The sequence below is a fragment of the Scyliorhinus torazame genome, chromosome 15 (assembly GCF_047496885.1).
Source record: "Scyliorhinus torazame isolate Kashiwa2021f chromosome 15, sScyTor2.1, whole genome shotgun sequence".
Lineage (NCBI taxonomy): Eukaryota > Metazoa > Chordata > Chondrichthyes > Carcharhiniformes > Scyliorhinidae > Scyliorhinus > Scyliorhinus torazame.
The window spans coordinates 135575569-135598654 of NC_092721.1; the positions used below are offsets into that span (position 1 = coordinate 135575569).

The 23086-nt window shown below is 44.0% G+C and overlaps 1 protein-coding gene across 1 annotated transcript in view; it reads left to right on the forward strand.

Annotated features, from left to right (window-relative positions):
• The window catches only part of ddx10 (DEAD (Asp-Glu-Ala-Asp) box polypeptide 10), a 388230-nt gene that overhangs the window by 82681 nt on the left and 282463 nt on the right, over nucleotides 1-23086 (forward strand). Inside the window, exons 10-13 of the mRNA XM_072476795.1 lie at nucleotides 344-445; nucleotides 10229-10316; nucleotides 11364-11452; nucleotides 14176-14776. Coding sequence (XP_072332896.1) covers nucleotides 344-445; nucleotides 10229-10316; nucleotides 11364-11452; nucleotides 14176-14776 — 880 coding nt within the window. The remainder of the gene's footprint in view (nucleotides 1-343; nucleotides 446-10228; nucleotides 10317-11363; nucleotides 11453-14175; nucleotides 14777-23086) is intronic.

The following is a 23086-nucleotide window of genomic DNA, read 5'->3' on the forward strand; positions in this document are numbered from 1 at the left end:
CCTTCAGTCAGTTTACAACTGTGCAACATCCAAATATTCATTGTCCCATTGAAAATATTTAAGCTTTTGTTGTGTACACTGATGTCATGCCATTCACCTGTGGCCTTTGCCCTTGGTTCTGCTTATGCAATGGACTACTAATAAATTGAAGAGGATAGAGTAGTAAACATGTCATTTTTGTGAAGTTTTTTGGATGTTTCTTGGACTTGTTAAGGTGCTTTATACTTGTTAGGAAGTAGGATGAAAAACATCGTAACCATGGCTACTTTGAGTTTGGATACTGAATTGATGTGACTCTAATCATCGATTGATATTTCAACATAATGTATGCTTCCTTTTATAGGTATAAGGAAGGTGGTGAAGCACTCTTAATATTACTTCCATCTGAAGAGAAAGCCATGGTTAAACAGCTGGAGGAGAAGAAAATCCCCATCAACAAAATAAAGTAATAGATTTATCTAAATAACATCCAGAACTAACTTTTGATTGTGTTTCTACTTGAATATTACACTGGCTAAGAAAATGTAAAAAATATTTACATTGCTGGAAATGAAAGTGTTACAAGTTCAAAGCAATGTACTTCAAATGTACTTCAAAGCAGTTTACTTTCACGTTTCAAAGTTTCAATAATGTGGTTACGTGTGTACAACTTGGGTTACAGCGTGTTTTTTTCATACATTTTGGAGTTTTATGCTTATATAGGTTCTTAAATAATGTAGACTGTGCATTTTCCTTAATATTAGATCCATATCATCGACAGTTTGGAGGCAAATGTGCAGTTATTTTGAAATTTGAGGCAACGTGCTTTAAACAGTCTTCTCATTGACAAAACAAGTGAAATAGTCTAGAATTTTATTTTCCATCTTGCCCAATACAGTTCACTGCAACGGCATCTTGTGGTGCTCTGAAAATGCCAAATTTGCAAAGAAATGTATATTTAGATGACGATGATGGTGAAGATATATTCTTTTGTGACATGCAAATTTTGCTTCAGTTCATTTTGTCTCCAAAGGCAATGATATACTGGATTGTGGTTTCATAGACGTGAAATCTGTCCGGTACATTTCCTAAATACCTGTTCATCACAAGTAAATCGAGATGTTGAGTTTTACTAGGCTTTTAGAGCAGAGTGCATCACAGCTAAACTCTCATCCTGTCTGCATCAGATGTTAATGCACACGCTATCTGTGGGGGTCACTGGACTGCCACTAATATTTTCTGTCAGTACACTCATATACAGAACACCCTACAGCACCTGATGGTGGTTCACCCAAAACAGGTTGAACAGGTTGAATGGTCTGCTTCTGTTCTGCATATCCTATATAAAGACATCAATCGTGAACGTCTACTACAATCAGTTATCTTGGCATAGGCTGGGGATCAAACTCTCTCCTCCTGGCCTATGTAGCTGTGGACCAGCCAAAGGGTCGATTTTTAAAAATAAAATATTTTTAATCTCCTTTTTCACATTTTCTCCCAAATTTGCACCCACCAACAATAAACAATAAGCAGTAATGAATATCATGTCAATCCCCATATCAACAACAATCCCATCCTCCCACCAACCCCCAAACAACTGCCTGCATGTTAACATAAACAGATAATAAAAAGGAATCAGGAATATCACCCATAGTCACTATTAACACATACAGTCCCCCCCCCCACTCATGTTCGATGTTATCCAATTCTTGAAAGTGCATAATGAATAACGCCCATGAATTGTAGAACCCCTCCATCCTTCCCCTCAGTTCAAACTTAACCATCTCAAGAGTCAAGAATTCCAACAGGAGCCCCCCCACCAGGGAACAGGGTGGAAAGGCTGCTCTACATCCCAGCAGGATCCGTCTTCAGGCGATCAATGAGGCGAAGGCTACAACATCTGTTCCGCTCCCGTTTCCAACCCCGGCTGGTCCGACACCCTGACTGGTCCGACACCCCGAATATGGCCTCCCGAAGGCCCGGGTCCAGTTTCACGTGCACCACTTTAGAGTTTACCCGAAAAACCTCCTTCCAGTAATCCTCCAGCTTTGGACAGGACCAAAACATATGAACGTGGTTTGCGGGACCCCCCCTGCAACGTTCACACACGTCTTCTACCCCCTCAAAGAGCCGGCTCAGCCTCGCCATTGGCTCTATATTCCACCTTCAGCTGTATCAGCCCCAACCTCGCGCACGAGGTGGAGGCATTCACTCTCCGGAGCACCTCACACCAGAACCCATCCTCTATAACCTCTCCCAACTCTTCCTCCCACTTTGCTTTGATCCCTTCTAGCGGCGCCTTCTCCTCTTCCAAAATAGCTCCGTAATCCGCCGACACTACCCCCTTCTCCAATCCCCTGTCGTTAGCACCTCCTCCAGCAATGTGGAAGCCGGCTCCACCGGGAAGCTCTGTATCTTCTTCCTGGCAAAGTCTCAAACCTGCATGTATCAAAATATTTCCCCCTGCTCCAGCCGTACTTGCCGTAGGGTCGATTTATCTTGGTTTTGAAAGTGGAGTTGCAAGTGAATCAGTTTTATTTACAGCTCAGTTTGTACCGAATTGTACTCAGAATTGTACCGAACTCCTCCATCTGTCCAGCAGTTATAAGAATGAATGATGAAAGTTCATTGTTTTTCATTTAGAAGTGCTTGTTTAGTATTTTCTTTCATGGACGTGCTGTAGTTTTCCCCATGTGAATATTTACTTTTGTGAAGTTTGTAAGTTTGCCAGAATGTGCTGGCAGTCACAAAAATAGAATTGGCTAGAAAAGTTCAAGACATTAATCAGTATTTAAAACAGGGACAAAGGAATTAAGGGTTATGATGTTCGGGCGGGAAAGTGGAGTTGAGTCCACAAAAGATCAGCCAAATATCTCATTGAATGGTGGAGCAGGCTCGAAGGGCCAGATGGCCTACTCCTAGTTATGTTCTTAGCAAATGTTCTGGACCGAATCCTCCTAAGTACTGGTGTGGTTTATAGATGTTATAGTAGTACTTGTGAACGGTCTCCAAATGTTACTTAATCTTAATTGGCTTCATACTGTCATTGGATAGTACTTGGAGACAAATGAGGCATTATGGCCTTTCTTCGGATCTGACTGAAACACTTGTAAACCCATACTTGTAGAAAAGCCTCATTATATTTGCGGAAACGTTTCTTATCATCTTGGTTTGCATTTCTGAATGAGGCACAACGTTATGCACACTGGCTATTTCTTGGTCCCACCTCCTCACGCTAACCGGCCCCTGTCTCCAATTGAAGCCTCCCTCCCCCCACTTATTGCTCTTTAAGTCAGGATTTCCGCTGATTGGTTTGACCCTGTCACACATGGGTTCAATTGAAGGTTCACTCCATTATCCTTCCTATGAACTTCGAGCCAAAAAAAAAGTGTTGTGCTCACAGCTGACATTGAGGCTATCTTTGCAAAGCTTGATCACTCCTCTCCCCTCCCAGCAACCTGTGAGCCAGAGAAAAATAAATTAGGCAGGCATATCATGGGGCCTTGGAGTCAGTCTCAGGACTTTCCTAACAGAGTTTCTCCTGCACATCTAACATTAAGGCCTCTGAGCTTGCGAGACCACAAAATCACATCCTGCGACCCACAATTTGGGGACTGTTCTGACACCCTGGGCAAGCGTGTGGTCAATTCCAGCCCCACATGCCCCGGAGTCACAACTCGGGTGAATTAACCAATAATTCTTATAAAATTACCCAAAGTATTTGGCCCTTGGCTGCCCAATAATCATGGTTACCAAGTTTGTAAATGTAAACACATGACTGTTTATCTATAACAAGAACTATAATGAAATATGCAGTAAATACAACTGGTTAATGACAAGCTAATACCTAATAGCCATTCTATACACACGTACACGCACACACAAGACAGACAAAGACAGTGGGGTGGAAAGGGGTAAAAATCCTAAGTGGAGGAAAGAAAGTGCCTTTGTTTCAGATGGTGTTAGCAGACTTTTCTTCACAGCAAGCTTGAAGATTAAAGTCTTTGGTTTGTAGCCTGTAATGATCTTCTCTGTAAATTAATTAATTCAGGGTCTCTGTAGTTTGAAAATGCGTTACTCGCAACTTTTCCTGGAGTGGCACCTTATTTCTCATCAAACTGTACTTTCAGTTTGTGGTTTGTCTTCAGACCAATGTAGTTCCATGAAAACAATTCTCAGAAGCTTCCTGGAGAGAGAATCAGCCCTCACAATGGCCTTCTGGAGAGAGTTAGGTGGATCTTTCTGCAGAGTGTTAGTTGGATATTTCTTTAATCGCTCTGTCAGAATCCAAACTGAAACCAAACTCAAACTTGGAACTCTCAAAAGCATTCCAGTGGGATCAGAGCCAATCACCACCTGTTACCGGGCAGAGCACAGCCTTTTTGGCCAATCCATTGACCACCAACCAATCAGTCAAACAAGAGTCTCAACCCGTTTCTCTGTCACTGCTGCTGGCCAATCTGCAATCTCCAGTTTAAACCAGCACAGCCTCCGGGCTCTTCCTACTTGAATTAAAGATACAGTCTTCTTGCCTTAAGACATGTCCAATAATCCTCCATGAATCAAAATGTAATGGCAAATAATAAAAGAAAGAGGAAATAAGGGGATAAACAGGGAATAAATTGGAAGGACCCTTACAGAACGCCTATATTGTGCTTATATATGTTCTTAAAGAGTGTGAGCCACAGGCAGTGTAAGGCACAATATCTTCCACATTCCATTTACAAATGGGAATCTTAATACTTAGGCTATATTTTAAAAAGAAATCAAAACCATTAAAATTTAAAGGAGGCAGAAAGATGTGCATATCATAGAATCTAAGAACGATTTAGCACAGTACGAGACCATTTGGACTTTCATGCCTGGGTTGGCTCTTTGGTAGAGCTGCCCAATTAATCCAATTAAGTCAAAACACTTGTCAAGAGGAAGAAGGAGGCTTATGTAAAGATGAGACATGAAGGTTCAGTTAGGGCGCTCGAGAGTTACAAGTTAGCTAGGAAGGACCTAAAGAGAGAGCTAAGAAGAGCCAGGAAGGGACATGAGAAGTCTTTGGCAGGTAGTGTCAAGGATAACTCTAAAGCTTTCTACAGATATGTCAGAAATAAAAGAATGACTAGGGTAAGAGTAGGGCCAGTCAAGGACAGTAGTGGGAAGTTGTGCTTGGAGTCCAAGGAGATAGGAGAGGTGCTAAATGAATATTTTTCGTCAGTATTCACACAGGAAAAAGACAATGTTGTCGAGGAGAATACTGAGATTCAGGCTACTAGACTAGAAGGGCTTGAGGTTCATAAGGAGGAGGTGTTAACAATTCTGGAAAGTGTGAAAATAGATAAGTCCCCTGGGCCGGATGGGATTTATCCTAGGATTCTCTGGGAAGCTAGGGAGGAGATTGCTGAACCTTTGGCTTTGATCTTTAAGTCATCTTTGTCTACAGGAATAGTGCCAGAAGACTGGAGGATAGCAAATGTTGTCCCCTTGTTCAAGAAGGGGATTAGAGACAACCCCGGTAACTATAGACCAGTGAGCCTTACTTCTGTTGTGGGCTAAATCTTGGAAAGGTTTATAAGAGATAGGGTGTATAATCATCTGGAAAGGAATAATTTGATTAGACATAGTCAACACGGTTTTGTGAAGGGTAGGTTGTTCCTCACAAACCTTATTGAGTTCTTTGAGAAGGTGACCAAACAGGTGGATGAGGGTAAAGCAGTTGATGTGGTGTATATGAATTTCAGTAAAGCGTTTGATAAGGTTCCCCACGGTAGGCTACTGCAGAAAATACGGAAGCATGGGATTCAGGGAGATTTAGCAGTTTGGATCAGAAATTGGCTAGCTGGAAGAAGACAAAGGGTGGTGGTTGATGGGAAGTGTTCAGACTGGAGTCCAGTTACTAGTGGTGTACCACTAGGATCTGTTTTGGGGCCACTGCTGTTTGTCATTTTTATAAATGACCTGGAGGAGGGCGTAGAAGGATGGGTGAGTAAATTTGCAGATGACATTAAAGTCGGTGGAGCTGTGGACAGTGCGGAAGGATGTTACAAGTTACAGAGGGACATAGATAAGCTGCAGTGCTGGGCTGAGAGGTGGCAAATGGAGTTTAATGCAGAAAAGTGTGAGGTGATTCATTTTGGAAGGAATAACAGGAAGACAGAGTACTGGGCTAATGGTAAGATTCTTGGCAGTGTGGATGAGCAGAGAGATCTCGGTGTCCATGCACATAGATCCCTGAAAGTTGCCACTCATGTTGAGAGGGTTGTTAAGAAGGCGTACGGTGTGTTAGCTTTTATTGGTAGAGGGATTGAGTTTCGGAGCCATGAGGTCATGTTGCAGCTGTACAAAACTCTGGTGCGGCCGCATTTGGAGTATTGCGTGCAATTCTGGTAGTCACATTATAGGAAGGATGTGGAAGCATTGGAAAGGGTGCAGAGGAGATTTACCAGAATGTTGCCTGGTATGGAGGGAAGATCTTATGAGGAAAGGCTGAGGGACTTGAGGCTGTTTTCGTTAGAGAGAAGAAGGTTAAGAGGTGACTTAATTGAGGCATACAAGATGATCAGAGGATTGGATAGGGTGGACAGTGAGAGCCGTTTTCCTCGGATGGTGATGTCTAGCACGAGGGGACATAGCTTTAAATTGAGGGGAGATAGATATAAGACAGATGTCAGAGGTAGGCTCTTTACTCAGAGAGTAGTAAGGGTGTGGAATGCCCTGCCTGCAACAGTAGTGGACTCGCCAACACTAAGGGCATTCAAATGGTCATTGGATAGACATATGGACGATAAGGGAATAGTGTAGATGGGCTTTAGAGTGGTTTCACAGGTCGACGCAACATCGAGGGCCGAAGGGCCTGTACTGCGCTGTAATGTTCTATGTTCTAACACCCCTTGCTCTTTACCCCACATCCCTGCAGATTTAATCTTTATTGTACACTGAACTGAGGTTCTTGTTTTTAAAATTCATTTTTACGGGACGTGGGCTTCGCTGATTAGGCCAGCATTTGTTGTCCACCCCTACTGGTCCTTGAGAAGGTGGTGGTGAGCTGCCTTCTTGAATCCCTGCAGTCCATGTGGCGTAGGTACACCCACAGTGCTATTAGGGAGGGATTTCAGGATTTTGACTCTGCGATAGTGAAGGAATGGTGATATATTTCCGTGTCAGGATGGTGAGTGACTTGCAGTAGAACCTCCAGGTGGTGGTGTCCCCAGGTATCTGCTGCTCTTGTCCTTATAGATGGTAGTGGTCGTGGGTTTGTAAGGTGCTGCCTAAGGAACCGTTGTGAGTTCCTGCAGTGCACCTTGTCGATGGTACATATGGTTGCCACTGTGCGTCGGTGGTGAAGGGGGGGTCAGTATTTATTGAATGTGTGCTGATCAATTGGGCTGCTTTGCCCTTGGTAGTGTTAAGCTTCTTGAGTGAAGTTGGAGCTGCACTCATCCAGGCAAGTGCGGTGTATTCCACCATACTCCTGACTTGTAACTTGTAGGTGGTGGGAAGGCTTTGGGGAGGCATGAGGTGAGTTCCTGGCCGCAGGATTCCTAGCCTCTCACCTGTGCTTGGAGACACAGCATTTATACAGCTAGTCCAGTTTAACTTCTGGTCAATGGTAATCCTCAGGATGTTGACAGTTGGGGATTCAGTTATGGTAATGGCATTGAATGTCAAGGGGCGATGGTTTGGTTCTCTCTTATTGGAGATGGTCATTGCCTGGCACTTGTGTGGCATGACGGTTACCTGGATATTATCTATGCTTTGCTGCGTTTGCATGTGGACAGCTTCAGTGTCTGAGGAGTCGTGAATGGTGCTGGAGTCCATACAATCATCAGCAAACATCCCCACATCTGACCATATGTTGGAGGGAAGATCATTGATGAAACAGCTGAAGCTGGCCGGGCCTAGGCAACTATCCTGAGGAATTCCTGCAGTATTGTCCTGGGATTGAGATAAGTGACCTCCCAAAAACCACAATCACTTTCCTAGGTATGACTCCAACCAGTGGAGAGTTTCACCCCTTGATTCCCATTGACTCCAGTTTTGCTAGTGTTACGAGAGGCAGATATTAGGAACTTGGGTCCAAGGTTCCTGTGTAAGTGGTATGAGAACTGCATGTTCAGTTGAAGTGCTGCTTATTGGGACTCGTGTGTTCAGATTCAGAAACTACATGTAATCTGTCAATTTGCATTTAAGAAGCAATTTTTAAAATGTATTTTATGACAAACCTGCATCAAAACAGGTTATACCACATAAACACCCCGGGAAACAACAATACAGTCTGTACAAATTTCCCCCCCTTTTTCACTCTCCCTGCAATGAACAGCTCCTCAAACATAGTCATAAGTAATCTGTTATTGTTAGGGTTGAAGCAAAATTTCAATTCTTTTTTTCCTTTCGTTTTACTAAAGCTTGTTTTATAAAATACCCAAGCCCCATTTCTTATGATATCACTCCTGGAACGAATTGAACTTTCCGCACCGCCTTAAAACCTTTCTGATTCTGGTGCAGTATCTTAGCCACTGTTGAGAGCTGACTAAGCATCTGTAACACTAGAGCTCCTTGATGCCACACTCAATTAAATACTGCCTTAATGTCAAAGTATCTCAGCGCCTCTGGAGTTCAGCTCTTTTGTCCATGTTTGAACAAAGGCTGTAATGAGACCATGAGCTGAGTGACCCTGGTGGAACCCAAACTGAGCGTCAGTGAGCAGGTTATTGCTGAGTAAGTGCTGCTTGATAGCACTGTTGATGATTGAGAGTAGACTGATAGGGCAGTAATTAGCTGGGTTGGATTTAGCCTGCTTTTTGTGTACAGGACCTACCTGGAAAGTGTTCCACATTGCCGGGTTGATGCCAGTGTTGTTACTGCACTGCAACAGCTTGGCTAGGGGTGTAGCAAGTTCTGGAGCACAATTTCCAATTGGCAAAATATTGTCAGGGCCCTCGTAGTATCCAGTGTTTTCAGCCTGTCTTGATATCACATGGGGTGAATCGGATTTACTGAAGGCTGGCATCTGTGATGCTGGGGACCTGTAAAGACCGAGATGGATCATCCACTCGGCACTTCTGGCTGAAGATTATTCTGCCTCCATATCTTCTCTTCTACTGATTCCCATCTCTCTAATATTGCCCATATCCACTCCTGGTTTGGGATTTATGCTTTTGTTACCTTTGGTCTCAGCTGTTTCAGTGCTTTGCTGGGTGGACTACCATCTTCTGTAAACCGATGCTCATCCAATACTGTGCAGCCCACTTTCTAACTCCCATCAAGTTCTGTTCACCCAGCACCCCTATGTCCATTGACCTCCATTAGTTCCTGATGCAACAATGAATTCTCATCCTTGAGCCCAAATGCCTCCACAATCTTACTCCTTCCAATAACTGTGACTACCTCCAGCCTTACAAACCTCTGTGTTCCTCTAATTCTGACCACGTCCATCAGTGATTTCTCATATCCATCTATTGGCAGCCGTCCTCCAGCTTTCTAGACTCTAAATTTTGGAATTCAGTCTCTTACCCTCTCTAGCTCTTTCTGAAAGGATATTCCTTAAAATCTAGCACTTTGAGGTGCTAGTAACTCTTATGTGATTTGGTGTCAATTTTCTGATAATTGAACAGTGAAAAATTGATCCTCACAACCAGGGCTGGGAATCAAGACAACCAGTTTTTGTTTTAAATGCCGATTCTTCTTTTCCTCCATGGATCTGTTGCATCTTTGTTTGTGGAAAGCTGAAAGACACTGTTATTTTTCACATTTAGAAAGCAGCACATGTTTACCACTAAAATTGATTGAAATTTTGTGCCAAGGAGCTGTGAATTGTCCTTGTGGTTGTGGCATTGATTATACCAGTTACACAATTTAAAATCTACCCTGTAATATTGTTTTTGGCTCTATTGATTTTGAATCTGCTTATTTTATTGGTCGGCAAAGTGGGGACCTGCCTTACAGCAGGTTTGATTCTGGCCTTGGCTGGCTGTGTGGAGTTTGCATTTTATCCCTGTGTCTGAGTGGGTTTCCTCCGGATGCTCCAGTTTCCTCCCACAGACCAAAGATATGCAGGTTAGGTGGGGGTTACCGGGATAGGATGGGGGAGTGGGTCTAGTTAGGGGTGCTCTAGATAGGGTCGGTGCAGACTCGATGAGCCGAATGGCCTCCTTCTGTACTGTAGGGATTCTATGGATTTCATATTTTTGTTGAAGATGACTGGGTTATCAATGAAAACAAAATGAACAATTAATCGTTTTTTGATCTTTTTAAACAGAATAAACCCAGGAAAACTAACAAATGTTCAGGCAAAGCTAGAAGCTTTTTTAGCTCAAGAACAGGATCTGAAAGAACGAGCACAACGGGTGAGTTTTTCCATTTCTCAATTTTAGCTGTGATAATACTATTTCGATGCAGAGATGGTGCTGTTAAGTTAGGCTTTTTGTGATAAGATTTGTTCAATGTACTTAAATAGTATTCAGTTAAAGGTTTATCCTGTTTAATTCTGTAACTTTTTTCATTAGTCCAAATTTCTTAAAATGCCGACCAAATGGAGGAGACAAACTATCTTGAAGTCTTTGGGCCTCAAGAATGTGACCATTGCGGCATGCCCTTGCCATATCTTTGAGAAATATGCTAGAAGGATTATGCTTTACTGTCGCCATTATGGCCTACTGGGACCAGAACCTCAGTCTTTTCCAAACTTGGCCGTTGATGTGGGGCAGCACGGTAGCATTGTGGATAGCACAATTGCTTCACAGCTCCAGGGTCCCAGGTTCGATTCCGGCTTGGGTCACTGTGCGGAGTCTGCACATCCTCCCCGTGTGTGCGTGGGTTTCCTCCGGGTGCTCCGGTTTCCTCCCACAGTCCAAAGATGTGCAGGTTAGGTGGCTTGGCCATGATAAATTGCCCTTAGTGTCCAAAATTGCCCTTAGTGTTGAGTGGGGTTGTGGGGATAGGGTGGAGTTGTTGACTTTGGGTAGGGTGCTCTTTCCAAGAGCCGATGCAGACTCGATGGGCTGAATGGCCTCCTTCTGCACTGTAACTTCTATGATAATCTATGATAGGCTTGGGAATTCTTGTTTTGGGGGCTTTTCCCCAATTTTGTTCCTCAAAGGGACTTAGCTATTTAGTTTTAAATTCTAAAACACCCATTAAACATTTTTTTAAAAATAAAAAATTCAGAGTACCCAATTCATTTTCTTCCAATTAAAGAGCAATTTTAGCGTGGCCAATCCACCTACCCTGCACATCTTTGGGTTGTGGGGGCAAAACCCACGCAAACACGGGGAGAATGAACACCCGTTAAACATGTTGCGGTTTGAGGTATGCATGTTGATTTAAGTAAATTGTTATTTTGTGATTATTTATAATGTTTAAAATGTGCAATGAACGCTTCTGTTTTATTGCAGTGTTTTGTGTCTTATGTACGTTCAGTCTACCTGATGAAGAACAAAGACGTCTTTGACGTTTTCACAATACCATTAAAGGAATATGCATTGTAAGTAACATTTGATGAGTCTGAGGTATGTTGCAGACAGATGGGCTCACAGCAGCAAGATGCAGGATGTATTTACCTAGAGCAAAACACATGGTTGCTTTCAGCAACCAAGGGCAGAATCATGCAGTTCCAGGTCAACCACAACACGGACAGATATGAGTTAAAGGTTCCTTTACTCTCAAATTTAAATTTCACTTGCAGATAGATCTATTTTATTCACACAATTTAGACAGTACCATTTTTCTGAATCTGATTTTACATACAAGAGGAACAATTTGTACAGTTAGTATGATTTGTGGTGCCATCTTAGTCCAGAATAATTTTTAAGGTTATTTTTAATTTCCCGTCTCCAAATTCCTCCATGACTTGCAATGCTGCAGAGTAAATGTAAAGCTTTTTGTTTCCTTAAGAAATATTTTTAATAGATGTCTATCATTCCAGTGAATAAATTGAATATTTATTTTTGGCTGTTCACTATAGAGGAATGATTTGTATTGTCAATTTTAATTAATTTGGTACGGTGGGGTAGGATGAGGGTTTGGCTGCAGGAGTTTTGATGTGACAGGGAATTTTCCGCTACAATTTAGAAAGTAAAAATAGGAATTGCAATGCCATTTTCCCAACCGGATTCCATCCCTGCTCACCGCCATGTCCTCTGGTGATAACCTTCAATCGGTGTTCTCTTATTACCAATTTGCCAACAGTAGAAATAATATTTTATTATTTATCTTTTCAATCCGTTCCACAATCTCTATTAGATCCCCATGACTGTACCCTGTTCATTCATTTTTTTTTTTTTTTTTTTTTGCGACTTTCTTTATAATTTGTTGCTCCTGGTATCATTTTAGTGAATTTCTCCTATATAATTTCCACAGCTATAAAATCCTCCCCTATTTGAATGTCCAGAGCTTTATCCATTTGTGGCCTAGCTAATGTCTTGCAGAAATTTTACATGACTTCCTTACATGCTATGAAAGCAGAATCATATTCCGTAACAGCCTCCCCGAACAGGCGCCGGAATGTGGCGACTAGGGGCTTTTCACAGTAACTTCATTTGAAGCCTACTTGTGACAATAAGCGATTTTCATATTTTCCTTTTATGTTCTTTTCCACTTTCAATGAACTATATCTACAATCCTAGGTTTTCTGTTCCTCTATTGTGAGAGCAATATAATTTTAGGTATAATTTCTGTTTCTGCTCCTTTCCTGTTAAAATGCACAAAATTGTATTCTGCACCTGTCCATTAACGTAAGGGGTACATGAATAGTTTAGCAAATGTTCTTTCTTCAGCCCATGTTACTAGGAGAATTGCAATTGCATTGAAGTTATGCTGCAGTTATTTGTGGGAGAATAGAACGGGAATAGAAGATGAATCGACTGGTGACAGCATCCATTTTTGTTGGTGATGCATGCTCTTTATTATTTATGTCCCTATGGTAAGACCTGTATGTAAATTAGACACTGACCTACGTAAATGATTTTAGAGTCCATAGACAGACCAGCCATTTGCTAGTGTGATAGGACAGACTTTCTTTGGTAGGCGGAAAGGAAGGAATTGATGTTGATTTAAGCTTTATCACATTCATAAAACCATATTTGCAAAACCTGCAAGGGTATGCTACTGGGAATAAAGCTCCATAGTCCTAATTTATATATTTAAATTAGGTTCCAGGGTAGTTCACAAGACTCAAACATATTGCTTTTTGCAAAGCATGAACCCCTGTGCATGAATGTATGTAATGCCTACCAAACGTAGATGAACCATGTTATGAGCTTGGCTGGTTATCTTAAATTAGTGTTAGTGCAGCTATTGGCACACTCAGGATTGTTCAGCAAGTGTTGTTTGATTGCAGAACCACATCTAAAAGTATACCTTTTGTTTTAGACATGCTCGAGTACAGTCTGTATTCTGCTATTAAAGAACAACTGAAGGAACATGCTACCTGATTCAATAAACCCGTATTAGCCCATTGCTTTCTCCATGAAAACGCCTTGGTCAATCAGTTGACTTGCCAATCCGTCGGCGCCTTTTTCTCCTGTAGTATAAATAGTTGTGATTGCTTGAAATTTTACATTCTTACATTTGTCTTGATGAGTGGAAGACAAAAACTTTGGCAACATATTTATCATTTCGGCAATATTTAAGGTCTGTACTACAAAGCAACCATTTACAAGAATGTTACCAGGTTGCAAGTTTATTCCTATCAGGAAAGCATGAATGGGTTGGGTCACTTTTCAGGAGAAAAGAAAAGGTTGAGGAAAATAAAAACTTGGAGAAAGGCTGAGGAAAGATCTGATTGAGATCTTTTAACAAAACCGTTTATAATTATAGAATGGACAGAGAGAGAGAGAGCATTTCCATTAATGGGAGGAGCATAACTGAAGGCTATCAAGATGGGATGGTCACCAAGAAATCAAATGGGGAATTCAGAAGAAATGTCTTTACCCAAAGTGTGGTGAGAATGTGAAACTCTCTATCAACGGAATGGTTGAGGCAAATACTGTCAATACATTTAAGAGGTAGCTAGGTAAGCATGTGAGAAAGAAGTGAACAGAAGGTTGTGCTGATAGATTGAGATAAGGAAAGGTGTGAGGTGAGTAGAATGAAGTATAAACGCCGGCGTGGATTAGTTTGGCTGAATGGCCCATTTCTGTGCTACATATTCTAATCTACATGATTCTGTGTAGGTTATTAAAGATGTATAATCCCTTTTAATTACAGCTCCTTAGGCCTGGCAGTACCTCCTCGAATTCGATTTCTTCAGAAAGCACAAAAAGAAAGAGATATGTCTTGTACAGGAAATGCAGCACAAGTCAATTGCCCTACTGTTTCTAAAGACACTGTAGCTGGAAGCTTGCGGGAAGATGCTTCAGATGCTGATGAGGAATTGGAAGACTTTAAGGCTCAATTTAGGAAACACAAACCCTCTTCCCAACAGAAAACCAGAGAGAAAACCAAAGTTAGCAAAGCTGTTGAGGAAAATGTGTGTGATAAAAGTGGCGAATCCAGTGGTAAAGATGGCGAATCCAGTATTAAAGGTGGCAAATCCAGTGATGAAGGTGGCAAATCCAGTGATGAAGTTGGCAAATCCAGCGATGAAGGTGGCAAATCCAGTGATGAAGCTGGCGAATCCAGTGATGAAGCTGGCGAATCCAGTGATGAAGATGGAAATCCAAATGACCAAAATGCTGAAGCAGAGAAGGATAAAGAAGTCGTAGCATTTCAGTTTACTGATGATGATGATGATGATGACGATGATAACCATGACCTGCTGATAGTGAAACGGAGGAATGTTTTTGGCTTTGAAACTGAAGAAGAAACAGTAAGTCCTTTTTCCCCCCCCCATCTTATTGAGGATAAGGAACAACATTAGATGCTCGTTTGTTTAAAACTTTTAAGAATTGTTACCACACTTGAGGTGTTCTTTTCATGTCAGCACAATGCGTATACAAATTCCTTGGCTCAACTGATTAATTTTATTAAACAGCAACATGTAAATTAAGATGATGGACACCATTCAAATAAAATTGAGGAATATGATTAGAAAAGTTCCGACTGATGAAAGTGTTAAACACTTGTGAAAACAAAAAATCATATACACGGAATCTGCAAAATACACCAAATATATTAAAATACGCTCTCTAATTGTTTCTGTTTTCTTCCTGATTGAAGTTTACAATTTTGAAGGTTTCCTATTGTTCCTCAATAAGATAATTAAACATTTGTGCCTTTTTGTTTTGTCTGAGGTAATTTCCTATGATGTCTATGGGCTGGAATTTGAGGTGATATGTTTAGTAGCCTTTTAAAAACAACTTCTTTGTGGTGGTATTACATGTACATGTGCATATACATTACATAATGGGTTATGATTTTATTCTGAGATTAAATGTTTGGCTTATTTTCAAGAGGTTTCTGGGAGAGGTGTTTCTTGTAGATTTTATTGTGTCCGAAGACAGTTTCCTTCCAGTAAGCCCTTTGGTGTAGCTGAAATCCTTTGATTGCAAGCGCTCAGTGGAATGTGCTTTGCAGCAGTATTGATAAGATGTTTAACATCATTGGTTTCTGGCAGCGTTTTACTTATTTTGGAATATTTCTAATATCTATCTTCTTCTTGGTAGCATGGAATTTGAATATTGCTGGACAAAATATATTTTGTCAAAGCTTTTCTTTTGAGATTGTCCTATTGAGTGCAAGATGAAAAGCTTTGATAAAAGTCTTTTTTTCCAGCTATCTTCTATTTCTATATTCGCAATTTTGCTTTCTATCAAACCTATTTGTGCATATGTCGTAGGTCACTGTCTCTCCGATTAAACTTCAATCTTGCAGGTTTTCTTCTTTGGATTGACGTGCAGACTTCCTGTTTTTTGGCTAAATGCTATATGCGTATAAAACCAAATCTCTGGTTTCCCGTGCTAAGTAATGGTTTGCAGAGATTACAAATGTTTTAAATGTGTATACTTCTTGAGTCATGAGTAACTGGTAAAGTTCTTAAGGGGTAACATTTTAAAAGGGGTGCAGGAGCAGAGGGACCTGAGTGTGTATGTGCATAGATCATTGAAGGTGTCATGGGAATGTCACTTTAAGAAATGTTTGTCTTCTCAAGTGGCTGCAGTGATGTCATTGTGTGGGTGGAGCTGGGCTCTGGCTCTACTTTTTACTTTCGTTTTCAACTGGAATCTGTTTTTGGCTCTGGGTTTTACTTTGGGTTTTCAGTTGGGTAGCTGCATCCAAACCAAGAAGGTGTATTTTGGTCTCTCTCTCTGCATGCTAAAGAATGTCTCCAGATCACTTGATAATTTCAAAGTAATACCGGTTTCTGTAAGGCATGCAAACCTACTGTTTTTGTAGGAAAGAAAAAGGGTGTTTGGCTTATGGATGTTTTTAGGAAAGTTATTAAGGGTTACCTATAGATTACTGTATCTTTGTGGGGGGTATCAGTGTTGGTAGTTGATTAGATGTTTACTGTGTTTATAAAATCTTAACTGGATTCATAGAACAAACATTGTTTTGTTAAGAAATACTTCCCCCCCCCCCCCCCCCAGGATGCTGCTGCTGCTGACACTTACTGCTCCCCTAGAAAGTCAAGGAAAGGTTGCCACCGCTGGGAGAACCCCATCAGGGACCCTCTCATGGCAAACTTTATTCGCTCCAGGCTGAGGAACCCCGCCATATCGCTAACCCAGGTCACCACACCCAGGGGTTTTGAGTCCCTCCACATTAGCAAGATCCGTCTCCGGGCTACCAGGGAGGCAAAGGCCAGTACCTCGGCCTCTTTCGCTTCCTGCACTCACGGATCCTCCGACACTCCAAATATCGCTACTGTTGGACTCGCCTTCACCCGAGTGTCCAAAATCCTAGACATCACCCTCGCAAACACCTGCCAGAATTCTTTAAGCGCCGGGCATGCCCAAAACATATGGGCATGGTTCGCCGGAGTCCCTGCACATCTCTGGCACCTGTCCTCCACCCCAAAAAACTTACTCATTCTTGCCGCCGTTATATGCTCCCGATGCACCACCTTAAACTGAGCCTGGCACGTGATGAGGAGGAGTTCACCCTGCCCAGGGCGTCGGCCCACAGGCCCTCGCCCAGCTCCTCACCCAGCTCCTGCTCCCACTTGCCCTTCAACTCCTCCACTGAGGCTTCCTCCACCTCCTGCAGCTCCTGATATATGTCCGACACCTTCCCTTCCCCTACCCAGATGCCAGACCCCACCCTGTCCTGGATCCTACGCGGGGGCAGCAGCGGAAATGTCCCCACCTGTTTTCTAAGAAAGTCCCGAACCTGGAGGTACCTGAACGCAAGCCTCGGGGGTAGGCCGAACTTCTCCTCCAGCGCCTGCATGCTAGGGAAAGTCCCGTCTATAAACAGGTCCCCCATCCTCCGAATACCTGCCCTATACCAGCCTTGGTATCCCCCATCCAACCTACCCGCCGCCCCCTCCTCCATCATCCATTTCCTGATCATGGCCACATTGGCCGCCCAGTAATAACTGCAGAAGTTGGGGATGAAAATGGGGAGGCACTGAAATACGAAGAGGAACCTGGGGAGAACCGTCATCTTCACAGTCTGCACCCATCCCTCCAGGGAAAGCGGGAGCACATCCCACCTTTTAAACTCTCCCTCCATCTGCTCCACTAGCCGGGTTAAGTTGAGCCTGTGCAGGGCATCCCAGTTCCTGGCCACTTGTATCCCCCAAGTACCGAAAGCTCCTCTCCACTATCCTGAGCGGGAGCTCCCTCAGTCTCTCCTCCTGGCGTCTACCGTGGACTACGAACAGCTCACTCTTCCCCACGTTCAACTTATACCCCGAGAACCTCCCGAAGTCCCCCAGGATGCGCATGGCCTCCCCCATTCCCTCTAACGGGTCCGAAATATACAACATCAGGTCATCCGAGTAGAGGGAGATCCGGTGCTCCTCCCCTCCGCGCACCAGTCCCCTCCGCGCACCAGTCCCCTCCAATCCCCCGAAGTCTTGAGCGCAATGGCCAACGGCTCAATTGTCAGGGCAAATATCGACGGGGACAGGGGACACCCCTGTCTCGTCCCCCAATGCAGCCTGAAATATTCCGACCTTAGCCGGTTTGTGGATACACTCGCTACAGGGGCCTGATACAGCAGCTTGACCCACCCTATAAATCCCTCCCCAAATCCAAACCTGCCTAGCGCCTCCCACAGATACTCCCACTCCGCCCTGTCAAAGGCCTTCTATGCGTCCATCGCAGCCACCACCTCCACTCCCAACCAAAACTAGGGCAGACATGCCCATAAACTTATGCTTTACCCACCGTCCTCCCCTCGGTCCCTCCCCACCCGCACATTTCACCCCCATACAACAGTCCCTTAGTTCAGGTCCAGCTTCTCCTGCCTGATGAACGACCATGCCTTGTCTGGGGTATCAAAATAGTGGTGCCTGTCCTGGTATGTTACCCACAGTCTCGCCGGGTGAGGAGCCCAAACTTCACCCCTTTACTGTGGAGGACCGCCTTCGCCCGGTTAAAACCTGCACGCCTCCTCGCCAGCTCAGCTCCCAGGTCCTGGTAAATTCGTATCTCGCCATTCTCCTGCTTACTGCTCCGCTCTTTCTTCGCCCACCGCAGGACTCGCTCCCGGTCTGCCAAGCGCTGAAACCGTATCACCATCGCCCTCGGTGGCTCGTTTACCCTCGGCTTTCTGGCGAGAACCCTGTGCGCCCCATCCAGCTCCAAGGGCCCCGCGATCATCAGCGTCCCCAACATTGTGGCCACGTACGTGCTCGTGTCCGCCCCCTCCGCTCCTTCAGGAAGGCCCAGGATCCGCAGATTGTGTCTCCGAGATCTGCACTCAAGGTCATCCAGCCTCTCCTGCCATCTCTTATGGAGCGCCTCGTGCGCCTCCACTTTCACCGCCAGGCCCAGGATCTCATCCTCGTTCTCCGCGACCTTCCTCCTCACTTCCTTGATTTCCTTCTCATGCGCCTTCTGGGTCACCACAATTCTCTCCACGGAGGCCAGCATCCCAGTTTTCAGCTCCATGAAGCAGTTTTTAAGGAGCTCCTGCTGTTCTCTGGCCTACTGGGCCCACACATCCCGATCCTCTCCAGCTGCCATTTTGTCCTCCCGGACCTTCTCTACCTTCTTCCTCGGGTTCGAGCGTCTGCCGGCTCCGCTCCTGGTCCTCTCCATGCACCAGCGAGGGGGGGGGGGAACGACCCTCCCATGTCTGTTCCCACGCCGGTCCCTCCTGTTAACTGCCGCCGCCGCTCCTTTAGCGGCCAAAAACACCGATCCTGGCGGGAGCTGCCGTTCGCGCGACCTAGCAGGTCATGGCTGCTACCGGAACCTTGTTAAAAAATACTTAAGATCTCTGTTGCATCACAACTGGACAGTGGGCCCTTGTGCTCCTCATAACCAAAACCTATTAAAAGTTGTGGGTCAGGTGAACTCCATGATATACTTTGGTGTTCTCTAAACTCTGGCCCATAATAAAGGAAAGAGCAGTAAATAAAGCATGTAGTATTCTGGCCTTCATACATGGGTAAATAGAGTACAGGTGCAAGGAGGTTATGCTGAACTTATGCAAGACACTAGTTATACCTCAGCTGGAATATATGTACAGTTCTAGGTGCCACACTATAGGAAGGTTGTGAACATATTGGAGAGAGTGCAGAAGAGATTTATAAGAATGATTCCAGGGATGAGAAACTTCAGTTATGAGGATAGATTGGAGGAGTTGGGAGAAAAGAAGGCTAAGAGAAAATTTGATCGAGATGTTCAAAGCATGAGTGGGCTGGACAGAGTAAATAGGGAGCAGTGTTTCCTGCGTGTAAAAGGATCAAGAACAAGTGGGGACAGATTTAAAGTGATTGACAAAAGAAGCAAATATGATGTGAGAAAAACTTTTGTGTATAGCAAGTAATTCGGTGTGGAATGAATGCATTGTCTGGAAGTGTGGTGGAGGCAGGTTCAATTGAGGCATACAAGAGGGCATTAGATGATTACTTGAATAGAAACAATGTGCAGGGGTATAGGGAAAAGGCTAGGGAATGGCAAAGTCATGATGCTTGTTTGGAGAACCAGTGCAGAAACAATAGGTCAAATGGTCTCCTTCTGCACTGTAACAATTCTGTGATCACATGCAGCTCTACACAATGATCCTGCACATTGTTTCAATGAAACTTGTCACGCTGGTCAATTCAACATCTGATGCAAATTGCTTGTTCAGTTGTATGCAGGATTCTCTTTGATAATTAGCCCTGTTCTCATTGTGTTATCCATCTTCAGAATTGGCCTGAGTAGAACTACTTAACTGTAAGAATAATACATTATGTCAATCAACCACATTGGAACAAATGCAATGTTTTTTTTTAAAGTTCTGAAATATGTCCTGAAAAGACTATTACACACCTGACAAATATCTCACTTTAACTGCAGCTAATGCTCTGCTAATTGTCATTGGTGACTTATTGCAACTTCTCAATCTTAAATTAACATAGTATTAACATGTCTACAAAAGCCATTGAGACTCTAAGCTATAGGTGGGCTGGAAGTGACTTTGCACCTTTAGGATTGGTAGTCTGATTTAGTAATAGTGTGCTTGCTTTAAGTTGCCTTTTTTGACTTTAAAAAAAAATGTTATCTCCTTTTTCTCATTTTCATCTTAGTAAGTCATAAGGAATGATGAAAGTAACTTATTTAAAAAGCAAATGAATTAATAAAACATTCAAGTAATTACAGTAAAATAGAAAACGTTAGAACTATATATAATAATAAATAAAATAATAATCTTTATTGTCAATCTTTAGTGTTCAATTCTGGTCGCCACACTACCAGAAGGATGTGGAGGCTTTAGAGAGGGTGTAGAAGAGATTTACCAGAATGTTGCCTGGTATGGAGGGCATTAGCTATGAGGAGTGGTTGAATAAACTCGGTTTGTTCTCACTGGAACGATGGGGGTTGAGGAGCGACCTGATAGAGGTCTACAAAATTATGAGGCGCATAGACAGAGTGGATAGTCAGAGGCTTTTCCCCAGGGTAGAGGGGTCAATTACTAGGGGGCATAGGTTTAAGGTGCGAGGGGCAAGGTTTAGAGTAGATGTACGAGGCAAGTTTTTTTACCCAGAGGCTAGTGGGTGCCTGGAACTCACTACCGGAGGAGGTGGTGGAAGCAGGGACGATTGTGACATTTAAGGGGCATCTTGACAAATACATGAATAGGATGGGAATAGAGGGATACGGACCCAGGAAGTGTAGAAGATTGTAGTTTAGTCGGGCAGCATGGTCGGCATGGGCTTGGAGGGCCGAAGGGCCTGTTCCTGTGCTGTACTTTTCTTTGTTCTTTATCACTAGTAGGCTTACATTAACACTTCAATGACGTTACCGTGAAAAGCCCCTAGTCGGCACATTCCGGCGCCTGTTCGGGTACACGGAGGGAGAATCAGAATGTCCAAATTACCTAACAGCATGGGCTGGATTCTCCGATTTGAAGACTAAGTGCGGAAGCTGGCGTGGGAACAGTGGCGTTTAACGCCCGAAAAATGGTGCAAAAGCTGCACCAATCCTCCGTCTGGTGGAGGGCTAGCAGGCATGCAGCGTAGAGCCCCCAGCTTTAGCTGCGGATACGGCCAGAGAATTGCCGAGTCCGTGGCCGCACATGTGTACGGCGGCGGTCTGCAGTGGCCGCGCCATGCAACATGGCGACGTCGGGTACGGACCTGGCCTGCCAAAAACTGATCCACTTTGACCAGGCTTGCACCTCCGGACCACCCACCCCACCAGTGCCCCCAGCCCCTGCCAAAGCTCCCCCTCTCCGTGTATCGACTCCCACCTGACTGGCGGCGCTGGATTCAGTCCGCAGGCTCTACGCCGGGTTCCCCCCAAAAAAATAGGATAAGTGTTCCACGCCGCCGGGAGATCGGCCCATCGGAGACTGAGCATCAGGGAGTGCCTCGGGTGACGTCCTGAGGCCGTCCCAACGGCGTGCTGAGTACGCCGTTTTGGAGGGGGCAGTGCATTGCAAATGTGGCATCGCCCCCGATTTCGGTGCAAACGGGGATTCTCCGTCCGATCGCCGAACGTGATTTTTTTTTTAGCGTCTTAGACTGGAGAATCCTGCTCCATGTCTTTCGGGACTTGTGGGAGGAAACCGGAGGAAACCCATGCAGACATGGGGAGAATGTGCAGACTCCGCACAGACGTTGACCCAAGCCGGGAATCCAACCTGGGACCCTGGCGCTGTGGAGCAACAGTGCTAACCACTCTGCTACCATATATATTCTTTAAATTACTATACCTATATTGTATTAGTTCATGTTTTGAAATTAGAGCAATTTAGAGCCAGAGGCAAATTAAAGGCCAAAGAGATGAATTTTATAGAGTCATAGAGTCATTGATGTTTACAGCATGGAAACAGGCCCTTCGGCCCAGCTTGTCCATGCCACCCAGTTTCTATCACTAAGCTAGTCCCACTTGCTCGCATTTGACCCATATCCCTCTATACCCACCCTGCCCATTTAACTGTCTAACTGAATTTTAAAGGAAAAAATTGTACCCGCCTCAACCACTGCCTCTGGCAGCCCATTCCAGATGCTCACCACCCTCTGTGTGAAGATATTTCCACTCTGGTCTCTTTTGTACCTCTCCCCTCTCACCGTAAACCTATGCCCTCTAGTTCTAGACTCCACTACCTTTAGGAAAAGATGTTGACTATCTACCTTATCTATGCTCCGCATTATTTTATAGACCTCTATAAGATCACCCCTGAGCCTCCTATGCTCCAGGGGAAAAAGTCCCAGCTTATCCAGCCTCTCCTTATAACTCAGATCATCAAGTCCTGGTAGCATCCTCGTAAATCTCTTCTGCACTCTTTCTGGTTTAACAATATCCTTCCTATAATATGGTGACCAGAACTGAACACAGTATTCCATGTGTGGTCTTACCAGTGTCTGACCAACAAAACCTAGCATGCTGAATACCTTCTTCACCACCCTGTCCACTTGCAACTCCACCTTCAAGGAGCTGTGAACCTGTATTCCCAGATCTCTTTGCTCTGTAACTCTCCCCAACTCCCTGCCATTAACTGAGGAGGTCCTGCCCTGATTTGATCTACCAAAATGCATCACCTCACATTTATCCAAATTATACTCCATCTGCCA